Source organism: Arthrobotrys flagrans (assembly GCF_004000055.1).
Source record: "Arthrobotrys flagrans strain CBS H-5679 chromosome Unknown unitig_1, whole genome shotgun sequence".
In the NCBI taxonomy this organism is placed as follows: domain Eukaryota; kingdom Fungi; phylum Ascomycota; class Orbiliomycetes; order Orbiliales; family Orbiliaceae; genus Arthrobotrys; species Arthrobotrys flagrans.
The window spans coordinates 6,345,665-6,358,432 of NW_027137556.1; the positions used below are offsets into that span (position 1 = coordinate 6,345,665).

At 43.8% G+C, this 12,768-nt stretch overlaps 3 protein-coding genes across 3 annotated transcripts; 2 read left to right on the forward strand and 1 right to left on the reverse strand.

The window, feature by feature from the left end:
- Positions 1-1,665: 1,665 nt before the first annotated feature.
- On the forward strand, positions 1,666-3,687 carry DFL_009858 (uncharacterized protein; the record flags this gene model as incomplete). The annotated part of the gene is made up of 5 exons (XM_067639806.1): positions 1,666-1,980; positions 2,136-2,240; positions 2,300-2,768; positions 2,831-3,004; positions 3,092-3,687. The coding sequence occupies 5 exons, from the start codon at positions 1,666-1,668 to the stop codon at positions 3,685-3,687; spliced, it is 1,659 nt and encodes a 552-aa protein (XP_067487558.1).
- Positions 3,688-4,215: 528 nt separating this feature from the next.
- Positions 4,216-5,246, forward strand: DFL_009859 (uncharacterized protein; the record flags this gene model as incomplete). Its single annotated transcript, XM_067639807.1, has 2 exons — positions 4,216-4,670; positions 4,841-5,246. The coding sequence occupies 2 exons, from the start codon at positions 4,216-4,218 to the stop codon at positions 5,244-5,246; spliced, it is 861 nt and encodes a 286-aa protein (XP_067487559.1).
- A 5,301-nt stretch (positions 5,247-10,547) lies between these two features.
- On the reverse strand, positions 10,548-11,366 carry DFL_009860 (uncharacterized protein; the record flags this gene model as incomplete). Its single annotated transcript, XM_067639809.1, has 1 exon — positions 10,548-11,366. The coding sequence occupies one exon, from the start codon at positions 11,364-11,366 to the stop codon at positions 10,548-10,550; it is 819 nt and encodes a 272-aa protein (XP_067487560.1).
- Positions 11,367-12,768: the final 1,402 nt, after the last annotated feature.

Below are 12,768 nucleotides of genomic sequence, written 5' to 3' on the forward strand. Positions count from 1 at the left end.
TCTCTGAACCAATAGGCTTTCGTCTTGAGGTATCATATGAGATGGCACATGCAACTTTTCGACCTTCGTTATATGAAGCGGAGAATAACACCACTCGGCTTTACAAGACAACAGCTGCACTATGTATTTCAATATGCAACCGTAGGGTAAGACAACTGCTGGACCGATCCTAGAGGGAGCCGAGACTCAGTGGAGGTGTCTGGAGGTACATAAAGCTAGTACTGGTACTTCTGTTGGCCACGCTCGTGGCAGATAAACTAGGTTCGAGCGTACAAATTGGCACATAGGTGGCCAGCGGGGTGCAAGAATGCACTACAGTTCGTGTTCTAGACTGTAGGTATAAATACCAAGATGAATGCTTATATAATCGTTGACATATCTTGCTAGATCGCCACAGTCTCATAGGTTATTGATCTCCCAGAAGAAAGACTTCCACATCATGCCTCAAGCTTAATATTATAACCTCTTAGATTAAACTATTCTATTCTTTCTCGAGGATATATATATGGCTAATATCATTTGGTTAGGCACTACACATTGCATTATAAAAGTTTGTTGCCTCCTGAATTAATCAACCATCAAATAAAATATCAAATAAAATATTCAACTCAATAGAAACGAGTTCCGCAGTGTCATGGCTTACAGGAACCCATAATTGGCCCGGAGAATAGAAATGGCTTTGGCCGAAGTAACTGGCATAGAAATGAAGTTCGAGGATAGCGCTGTATTTAATTAGAAACTCCCTTAGAATTATATATAAGTTTCAGATCGGTATACGCCACATATCAGGAGAACGAGATCATCAAATTAGAATTTTAGAATTCACCACCAGAGCAATTTCAATTCGGGGTCAGCCAAGACCACCATGCACAGCGAGTAACTAAAATACTTCCCATATTATGCACAGACTAATAAAAAGACATTATGAGGCGCTGGATGGCAGATACATATTAATAGAAGGGGAAAGGCTATCTCTTGCGCGAGAAATGGAGGCGGAAATATATTTTCGAAGTCGTCTTAAGTCCTGCACCACAAAATTAGATAAGCCCAAGATAACAGCCGCATTGAAGCAGTAGATCTATGCCATCGGCTGTGGCTAGGACCTCGAAATGATCTAAATAGCCTATTAGCCGTAGTGGTGCCATTATAGAAACTGGAAATTCAATGCCACTCCCAGTAGCCAGCGTAGCGCATAAGAGGGTCGCCTGAGTTGTGTTGGAATTTTGAAGTTCGCCGCATCGTTTATCCACCAATCATATTCGCAGCTTCAGAGGGCAAAAGATGTTCCGACACACATTTCCGTCTCAAACTCTCGGCTTCTCCACAATGATGAGGGCCATGACAAGTTACAGAAACTCAACATTTGAATCTCGAAATTTTGAAACTTATACTTATACATTATAACGAGAAATAGATCGAGTGTTAGTATTATTGTTCCCCGCATTTTTGTTGGATTTAGCCTAAAATTGGGCGCTCGTTCGACTCCAAACTTCTCATTATTAACATTTGAAGTGGTACAATTGTATAAAATACAGTAAATGTATGCTGTGAAATGGGGGTGATATTCCAAAAGCTCTTTACTCTCAAGTCAGTAAATTGAAAAATATTAATAGTTTCAAGTACTTCTTCGCTAAGTCTCCCCGATACTCCGAAAATTTTCCCAAGATGGCGGAAAATGGCTCCTATCAAAACCCCATTTTGAGGGGTTTCAATCCGGACCCTACCATTTGTAGGGATCCTAGGACCAATGATTTCTTTATCGCGACATCAACATTCGAATACTTCCCTGGAGTTTCAATATATCACAGCAAGGATCTTATCAGTTGGAAATTGATCGGCCATGCGCTCACCAGACGTAGTCAGCTCGACATGCGAACGGTTGAGCCTGGAGGCGGGATTTGGGCACCAACTCTCCGATATGTGAAGGGGAAATTCTATATGACGACAGCAAAGTGGGACAGATATCGCCCCGCACAGAATGTATGTACTTATGCTTATATTTTCTAATATCCGTTTGAGGTGTTTTTGAGGGTTTTAAACGTTTCTAAAATTATACTTAAAGCATAAAATACCCCTGTTAGGAGAATATTTAATATCTCCGGTAAAATAGAGATTTAAAACTGACTTGTGTCTAGGAAAGAGTCTGGCCCAGGGGTTTCTATGTTGAAACTGACAACATATGGGATGAGAACAGTTGGTCTGATCCCGTCTGCTTCGACCTCCCGGGGTTCGATCAAGATGTATAAAAAGTCCTTCATTTCCCGTCATCTTCCTCAACTATAGTGCTAATATATTTTAGTTATTTTGGGACGATGATGGAAAAGTGTATCTATCGACAACCTATAGGTTGGTGGATAGGGATCCAGCGAGTGCGAAGAAGGACTTTGCAATTCATCTATGCGAGATAGACCTAGCGACAGGGACATCATTGACTTCTCCGACTGTCATTCGTGTTGCGCCTTCTGGATTGGCTGAAGGGTCTCATATCATCAAAAGAAACAACTATTACTATCTGTTCACAGCAGAGGGTGGCACAGAAGAAGGTCATACCGAATGGGTATCTCGTAGCAGCGTCGGCCCACTGGGCCCTTGGGAGCTTGGAACAAGAAACCCGCTATGGAGGAACACAACGTCGGATGAAGTTCAAAATACTGGGCATGCTGACCTAGTTGAAGATGCTGCTGGGAATTGGTGGGGTGTTTTTTTGGGAGTAAGGCCCTGGAGACAAGAAAACAATGGAGAAGTGACCTGGGAAATTTCTCAATATGGTATGGGTCTCTCGGTTGTTCTCTGTAACAATTAGCAGCCTCCTAACTTGTGACGTTTGCAGGTCGTGAGAGCTTCTTGGTCCCGGTGAGCTGGGAAGACGACTGGCCAGTCTTCAATTACGGCAACAAGATCACACTTCTCGGGAAAGCCCCCGATACCTATCACGTACGAGATGCTGAGACTTGGTTCGATGATTTCAGTAAGAGTAAACTAGAACTAGGTTGGTATCACAAACGTAAGTCACCCCACTTAGCAAAGAACGCTGGCTATATAGTTGCTTGCAGCTCAAGGCTCAACGGACCTGACGTGCATATTTCCGCAGATACGCCATTGAAGCAAGAATATAGCCTTACTGCACGGCAGGGCTTTCTCCGACTTCATGGAGGTCCATACAACCTTACCGTCCCTGAATGTCCAACAATGCTCCTCCAACGGCAAACTCGTGCTAACATTGTTTGGACTACTGAGTTGGAGTTTTATCCCGACCGCAAGACTTATGAAGCTGGGACTGTGGTCTGGTGGAATAGCTACACGTTTGCTAGCATTGGTATCCGTGTCAACGGATCGGGCCAACGATATGTTGCCGTAAAACAGGCCGTGGATGGGAAGGGTGGATTTGAAGAAGTTGAACATGATCTCCCTGAAGGAAAATTCCCAGTTCAGCTACATATAAAAGCTCTCCCGTTAGAATATCACCTTGGATTCTCCTTCCCAGTAGGCAACGAACCGGATCATCGCCTCAAGCGTACCAAAACCGATATAACCTGGCTCTCAAGTGTTTCAACAAGAATCATGACACTGCTCCCACCTATTGGAAATGCCTTTGCAGGAATGATGTTTGGTGTTTACGCTTTCGGGGAGCTAGAGCGATGCCTTGTACCAGCCGATTTCAGATACGTTAGATGGGATGGTATCTAGGTTAGAGACCATCTATACTACATCAGCGACCGAGAATATATCAATTTTGAGGTTAGGTCGCCTGAAATCTCAAGAAGGAACTTGGAAAGCTTTTACTTATTGCGCTATTTTAATACCAGTTCCTGTACCGGCCTATGCTATTTGCGAAGTATGATGTTACGTTTTGCAAAATTTGTATATAGGTGTATTATGGTTTTTGTCTGCAGCCAGAATAAAAGCTTTTGATTTCCAAACACCAATATTTTTTGCCATGAGTTACTCTAAGCCTTTTACTCAAATTTCATAAAGAGAGGAGCATTATCCGAAGATACCAGCTGTATCAGTAGAAATACCTAGATATCTCAGGAACTTCGAACTAGAGCAACTCATGCGTTGTCGAATTGTGTTATTTTGAACAAGTTCAAAAGCGGAGGTTTATGACGTTCCTACAAGCTAAACTTAACAGCTTCAATTCAGTGCAGATAAATTCATGAAAGATAAAATAACGATTTCATAAATCATACGCCAGCATCCATACATACTTACACCATGGCTCCGAGCTACTCTGTCAAAGATCTCGTTCCCCTCACAGGATCCGATGCCAAAATCCCTCGTATAGGGTACGGGGTCTACAAATCGACTGATTGCAAGGCAGCTGTCCTTGCCGCCCTTTCAGCAGGCTACAGGCACATTGACACCGCTCAATTTTACAAAAATGAGGTTGACGTCGGAGAAGCAATCAAGATAGCTGGGATTCCTAGAAAGGAACTTTATATTGTCACAAAGATTCAACACCCCGTTGAAAATAGTGTCGAAAAGACATTAGAAAACATTAGAGAAAGTGTCCGAAAAATCGATTCTGGGGAAGGAGACAGGAAAGGGTATGTGGATCTCTTTCTTGTTCATACACCTGCGAGCGGGAGAGAAGGCCGTGAAATTCTCTGGAAAGCTCTAGAGTTACTAAAGGAGGAAGGGGCCACTGTCGATATTGGAGTTAGCAATTAGTAAGTACACCACCTAGTAGTATATGCCACGACCCAAGCTCTCAAAAGAAAATACCCCGGAATTACTTTTTCAAAAATTTCCTCCCGTCTGGCCACACAATGTGTGAGTCTGGGTACGAGACCACTCCTATCCATATTTCTGAAAAGACTAACCCTTCGGCATATCATAGTGGCATAGAACACCTTTTCCAGATGGACTCGTATACTTCTATCAAACCTGTATGCAACCAAATAGAAGTTCATCCTTTCTGCCAGCAAAAGGAAGTCATCGATCTTTGCAAATCAAAGGGCATCGTCATCACCGCTTATGCACCCATCGCGCGAAACCGACGGTCAGACAACCCCGTCCTAGTCGCAATCGGCCAGAAACATGGCAGACACCCAACTCAAGTTATGATCAAATGGAGTTTGCAGAAGGGATATATTCCTCTCCCCAAGAGTGACGACCCTAGGAGAATGAAAGCGAATATGGATATGGATGGTTGGGAGCTCACTGAGGAAGAAATCTCCGAAATCGAACAACTTGACGAAGGCCAGGATGGTGCCATCTGCCCGTATCCCCTAAACTGCCCGTAAAATTCCTCCTGTCCCTAGAAGCATTATCAAGATGATAGATTACAAGATGTTCACAGAAGTACTCGATTGTATCTCCTGATAGAATCTTGCCGTGTATGCAGGATTAAATCCAAGGAATTAGTTCGCATATCAGATGCGAGGCGGCTTTGCAGGTGGAAACACCAAGTATGTAGTCTTCATCAAACAGGGGAAGTGTACCCTGGTCTTTTCTGACTATGTGAATCTCTTATGCCACTTTCTTGATTATGCGACAAGAGTCGGCTTTTGGTGTCTGATCCAAAAAAATATATATGAATGATGAACTCGGCATTTTTGCATCCGAGTTAATTATCTGCGACGATTAAAATAGCCAGAGCGCTATGTAGTTCGAATCAGCCTAGTTCAAAAAACCACTAGAAGTCAGCTAGTGGTTGATAGGATTTTGCGATCAAGTGATTTTCTTGACTAACCTCTATTGAAAACTGAGTTTGATGATTGCAAAAGCTGCCAATCGATCTCAAAGATTCGGTGCAAATCGGCGGGGATTACGACTAGCTTCGATACCAAGAGTTCGAAACGAGGTCAAGGATAAAATTTTTTATTCGGCAAGATAACGAATCGCGTAGGTTTGTGGATCGTGCCATGGCATTGACGGGCATGGAGAAGAAAAAGTGTCGATGGTTGACACGAGCTGATGAAAGGTTCCAGGGAGGAGACGGAGAGCCCTTGAAGCAGTCATGAATTTGCAAACGATAGCGCGAAATATCTACGCCCAAAGAGCCTTACCCCTGACTATAGAGGACTGGAATTATATGGGGTAAACTGTTAGCGTCTTTGGATTTATTTTTCTTCTCTTCGACTTTGAATGACACTCACAAACTCCGGTGGCTAAGAGACTGACGCATAATACCTGCAATATATATTATCTTGGCGATAATGAGCATCGACGCACAAGTCTTTTGGAGGCGCTGGATTTGAAAACGGGGCGGCTGGGTTGGCAATATAGCAAGTTTTGGCAAAAGAACTAGATGGGGAGAAGCTATCCCCACCTCCTACGTCCGATACTGTCAGGCCAAAACCCTGTTTTTTAGTCATGAGGACTACTGCAAGTCATGAAAAGGACCCACAGGGTGGCCTGCTAGATCGCATTTGGTGGCTTTTTTGATCGACGCAGGCTTGAAACTGCTTTCCTCCCTAGTCGTTGCGGAGAAACTCCGGTAAATCACTCAGTCAAGTTGATTCTTTTCATGACATTATTTGTCTCTAATTTCAGTTCCAGCTTGCTAAACTTAGTGCAGATAGTGACGGCCAAAAAATCGACTTGGCAATTTGTGATAGGAAGCGTTGAAGAAATATTTGGACTTCAGATCCATATCGTGAGACGCATATTTGCTTTTCAGAGTCTTGCCAGTTGGCTCGCTTGGAATCCTCGTACTCGTGTGTTCCCGCTCTGGAAAAGTAGGACAACAGGACCCATCGTGGCTTACTAGGTTAGTCTTATGTAGTCGCCATTATTGAATATAAGAACTAGCAGAGGCTAGACCTTGGTACATACGACCGTTACATGCAATTGCAAAGTGAGAATTGACTATCGTCAGTCGCTGTGTCACCATAACCACGTACTCAGCAGGCAAATAGGCCTGTCAAACCTTTTATTCTCGGATTTGCCACTCGCGGACAAGGTGATCTCGTGTTCTTAACCTCCACACAGGCAAATTTTGATCCTCCCGGGGCCAGCCGGGCTGTCATCTGATATTAGCACTGACAAACATGCTGCTCAAGAGGTCGCGTTTTCTGGCTAAAGATATTAACATTTTCTCGAGACGAACACTAGCTGGAAATTCAACTACATCTACAGGATATATGTCATAATCTAGCCGGAAAGTAATAATACTCGGAGATGAATTTTCTAACAGGCAGTCGCTACTACTTGAAAATGTAAAAGACTTGGCCAGTGCTTCAGACATCGACCAACTAGGTTGAAGTATCGAACCCACATGAAAAGCTAACCAGTGGCTCCACATTTTCACAAAATTTTAGTCTCAAAAAGTAGCTAATTGATGTTAGTTGCTAGTCGCAGTGGAAAGTTTTGCAAGTTGGAGGTAGCCGGTAGGTCTAACTATAGACGCTAGCCTTAGTCTATGTCGACCAACCTTTTTCGTAGACTAATCGAGTGGGCCAGGCTAAAGAACCAAAAAAAAAAAAATTTAAAAAAATTGAACCTCCTTAATTTCTCAACTAAGAATTCAAGCACCGAGGCCGATTTTCTTAGTCACAAAAGTTAAAACGAACGGGGTTATTACCCCGCCGAACCGCCTCATTGCGGGTAACACAAGTCCCGTAGGAGCTGGACTAACATGCACTTTACCCCTCACTATAATACTCGATATATCAGATGGTTTGGCAGACGATTTTAAATGTATGTAGGCTCGTCCGAGGTTTTCCTGGATTAGTTATGCATTGACGGCGCCTCTAACGGTCCCTTTGTTATTTTAGGTGTGCTGGTCTCTCTGATGTTTTATTCAGCCGGGAATGGGTATTTCTACGTTTGTTGCATTTTCATCAAGCATCCCTGCCGAGTAGTGTCTCCACCTCCAATATCCGAACTTTTGTTCCAGAGTTTCTTTTGTCGATTGGTCGTTTGCTGCACCTGATCTTGCCTTAGGCTTGATTTTGTGTACATAGTAGCGCACGGATAAGTTAGAAACGGCGCTAGCAGGGTTGCCCCATCCTGTCGAGGCTTCTCCCGACCTCAGCATGAACTTCGTGAGTTTTCCCTCCTCGGTCAACTTTTTCGACTTCCTTCTCCGCACTGCACTAACCAAGCGCGATGTACCGGATTGCGACTATGGGAGAAATTTCCGTACCCCACTGCCTGCAAGGCACCGTTGTAAGAGCAAGGATAGGCATCCACACCATCTCGACGAACTTTCGCAGGTGCTCGAGCACAGATCTGCGGTAGAGTCGTGCACAGAAGGGAGACGGCAACGCGAAGACACACTGGTACCAGTGGTTACTCAAGCCACCAACTCACAAAGTTATCCTCAGAAGTCACGCACACCATGGCATTATGATGACAACATCACAAAGTCGTCCTCCCCGGAAGGCGTTCGGGCCCAGCACATCTGCCTACACAAATATATTTCTGCCCCAGCCACGCATAGAAGACTCGGAAAGTTTGAATTTCAAATAGATTTCTCAAGGCACACCTTTTGTATCCTTGTTTCTTACACTTCGGCAAGTACCTTTGGGGTATAGCTTATGAAAGATTTGTTACCTATCTCCCGTTCGTGAACTCCGCTAGAGACCCCATACTATTCCTCTTTTCGCTATCGGTGAGCAAAGTGGGGTAGGTCCCGACATCGACGTCTTCATCTGCAGAAACTACTCCTAGCCATTTCGGCGATTTTTATTAATCCAGTCCGTTAGGTTCAACCTGTCTCAGAAATATTCGAGAACGTAGGTATGATCTGTTTTGCTTAAGATAAAAAATAAATAAAAAAAACAAATCATCTCCAGGGGGTAACTTTACGATACTGTTTATACTCAGATCTTTCAATGATATTCAGGGTTTCAGATACAACTAAAGGCTCTGAACGGACCCTGATAAAGCAGGGAAAATAGGACATTAACAAACATGTCTTGGAACTCTTGCTGTGCTCGGATACGGCGAGGGCTTGGTCACTGGCGAGGTTTATCAGAGGCGCAATTATTATAACCGAAGGGTTCTTAAGTCATAGTATTATTGCTGTGGTGCAGAACTAAGGTATCGCTGGGGCAGCTCATCCGATAATGTTTGTTGATATTATTTGTCCTTTCATAATATTATAATTCAGAAAGGCAGGAAGGCGGTGTAATTATTGTGCAGGAAATGGCCGGTATTTTGGCCACGGCAAACACTACACTAGCAAGTATTTTCTTCTGAAATTTGCCATGCAGGCAAAGAAATGGCTCGAGCTCGCGCGAAGCGACCTATCTGCGCCTACAAGACGAAATACCTATTTCTAGGGTTTGTGTTTAGCCAGCACAGATGCCGTGCATTATCCTCCGCTGGACCTTTTTAATTCCTTCTGCATAGAAGTATGGGGAAGAGCAAGGGCCATACCCCGGAAGATCTGGGGCTGGTCATCCACACAACCCCAAAAATATCAAACCATCTACATATCAGTGCTTTCTTCTACGAAAACTCGAGTTTATACGCCCTTGAATCAGTGCACAATCAACGCTACCGGCCATTCTCACAGGCAAAATGTCGGAATGATTTTGTGAAATATCGGAGATTGAGGGTGAGGTATCGAATTTTACTAACGTTATTACTAAAAGGTTACTCGAGAGGGAATCGGTTCTGTGAGTGATTTCTGCGGCGACCTTCATGCTCTATGCATCTCCAATCTATCAAATCGATTAGAACCACAAATTTCAGTTTGACACGGCATATGCTATCTACACTGGTAGTATAACGTATCGTCGGCCATGAAACATCCGAACCATTCCAAGTTGGTAATTCTTTCGTGAATAGAAGAAAGAAAAATGATAACTGGGCGAATGACATTTCGTTCTACCAATAATACTATGTTTGATGGAAGTTAGGGTCACGAAATACTCCATAAATGTGATTCTAACAAGGTCTTAAGGATGTCAGTAGTAATGTATTTATCATTAAACAGGAGGATTTCATTAGCTACATCATTATCCACGAGAATTAAAGATTCGAAGTTCAAGTAATTGATTTGTATTTGTTCTCCTAAATTAGGAAACTAGAATTGACACCAGAAAGCTCAACTCTCTTAGTTATCGTACATACAGGCAATAAATCCAAATATGATCAAGATGCCCTCCAAAATCCTGTCTGACTTTTTGTGCCATGAATGCAATGCAGTAATTGAGAACTTTTGTCGGTCCGCGAGAAACCTCAAAACTCTCGTGATAGGTATTGGTATTTCCGCGTTTTTGTGGTAGAATGTCGGTGAATATAACGCCTCCCCAATTGAAATGCCTGATTGAACACCGCCTGGTATCCAAAAACAAAATATGAACAAAAAGGAATGAAAAAGAGACGGACTTTCCAGAAATAGTAACTCCGAGGGATATTTTGGATGGGGATATCAGCTATACCAAAAAAAAAAGGAAAGGCTAAGGTCTGACGAAAAAATAGCAAACTCTGACTCGACGATATGTCGTGGGTATGTACAAACTGAGGCTTCAAAAAAAAAGATTCGTGTTTCCAAGATCATCCAGTTCTCATGATAACTGGTAAAGGGTATACGAACAATAAGAAAATTGTATCGTGAGAGAGGCATGATCATATGAGGGGGTATCCGTTTAGTAAGCAAAAGCATTGTTGTAGACAGGGTAGACTGGCATTTGAGGTGCGCCGTAAAAGTTTCCGAACGGCTGCACGGTATTGGCAAAAGAAATACTTTGTTGCATTGCCTCTGCCTCTCGCATTCGCTGGTGCTGTTGTAGAACGGCCTGCATTGCCTTCTCCAATTTCATATTCTGTTGCCATGTCCGGTGGTCGAAGCCATTGCCACCGACTGGAGGAGGAAGTTCGAGAGATTGCTGAGGTTGAATCTCAGGCTCGGCAACTGCAACATGGGGATTGCAATATCGGCATGCGCAGTGTCCATCAACGCCCTTTCCCTTTGGTTGCGTAGGAAGAGCAAAATACTCTCCGTTCTTGTTTCCCCACATTGGGGCCGAATATCCGGATTGATCCTCATTGTTGAGCTCGAGTTCGAACTCAACGGGATGGTTAACATGACTGCCGGAGGCAACATGTTGCTCAAGTTCAGCACCAGAGTTCAAACCAATGATATTGTAGGAGCAGTTTGGCTCAGGGCAGAGAAATCTGCCGTGGTGCATCTGCTGTGGAGTTGGAGGCATGAAAGAATCAGCGCTAACAGTGGACGATGGCGAGTCGATAAATTCAGGAGTAGATGGAGACATGGTTTCGTGCTGGTTGAACGAGGCGGTCATAGAATCAATGAATGTCTTGCTTGACAGCAGAGATCCATCGACGCGGACTCCATTCATTTGTAAATCTGATGGATTAACAAGCATGAGAGGAGGGATCATGCCCGCAAATCTATTGTTGCTCATGCTGCGAGAGTGTTGTGGGTGACTGCGTGGGGAAGACATATTGAAATCTGGGATATTGAAATATGATGAGGAAGCGTATTATATATAAGGCGTTATGAAGCTTGAAGTCGTAAAAATATTCGATTATATTTATGTTTAAGGTGGTTCGTACGCCGGGATCTTATGATCTACCAGTCGATATAGATTTCTGGGAAGAGGAATGAGTGTAGAGAAAAGATATATCTTGTCAGTGAGCAGTAGATATCGTCAATGAAGCGATAGCTGGTGGTGAGAGAAGGACTCGGACACAGATGGTGGGGATGGCTCCAAGATTAAATAGTGACAGTCCAGAAATCTGCGATGCATGGTCCGTCCCTTGTTCTGAGTGATCGCACTGGACAATCAGCCACAAGCAAAGATGCATGCACAAGAATAAAAGAAAATATGGAGAAGATGCGAGTAAGTCGCAAAGGTAGGGATTTTCCGGAGAGCTCTAACCTTCCTTGGACTGAGAGAACGAACCGGTAGTAACCAGGTCGTCAGCTGTCCAATCCAATCAATCGAAGACAAGGATGGAGTTCTGCGTCTAGAGTTGCACTCTGGTAAGTAGAACAAGCAAGAATACAGAGTATGGATGTATTTGGCAGAGTTAACTTCAAATTCCTAGCCTCGTCGATACAAAAGTTAGGTACGCGGTCGAATTCTTGCAATTGCCCCACAATTTACATCGGCCCCTTGTTTGGAGTACATAAATCTTGCACGGGGCAGTCAGGAGATGATCTTTTGTTAGAACAAGCTACAAATTAACTTCACACCGAAGAAAAAGGAAAAGCAGAGCGCTGAAAAGGACTTACCCAGGCAAGACCGGGATCCTTGGACAAGGAGGTCAAGCACCGACTAGGATTCTTGCACCCTGTCCACCGCAGCAAGATGGTGGGGATAAAAAGCAACATTCAACTGAAGAGACCGGACCAATATGGTGGCGGGTGAATCGAACAAACACGCCAACTGCCAAAGAAAAAAAGGAATACTAATCCCCTGCTAGACGCTGCAGCATGTTGACAAAATAAAATTTTGGGCAGGATAGCGACAGCTAAATCAGGCGGTAGACACGACACAGCGAAGAAAATGTGACTTGACCTGATCTGAAGTCCTGGCCCTAGATCATTTCGTCCAAATTCCTCATCTTCACAAAAGCTGATCCGTTCCAGCCGAGGGTCAGAGCCTGGCAGACTGCTCCCACACCTCTCGCCTACCCTAAAAAATCGAACAAACGAAGACAAAGCCCTTACAATATGGCTAGGGATATATCAGAATATATTATTATTCCTCTCCTCACTTGCTAAGACCAATGGATTTTGTTGCCCGAACTAAATCCAATTCCCGTCAGTCTGGGATATAGCTCATGTATACTCACTTTGCATCTGTACGCGCTCTGCTGCCCAAAAGATACCCTAGAACT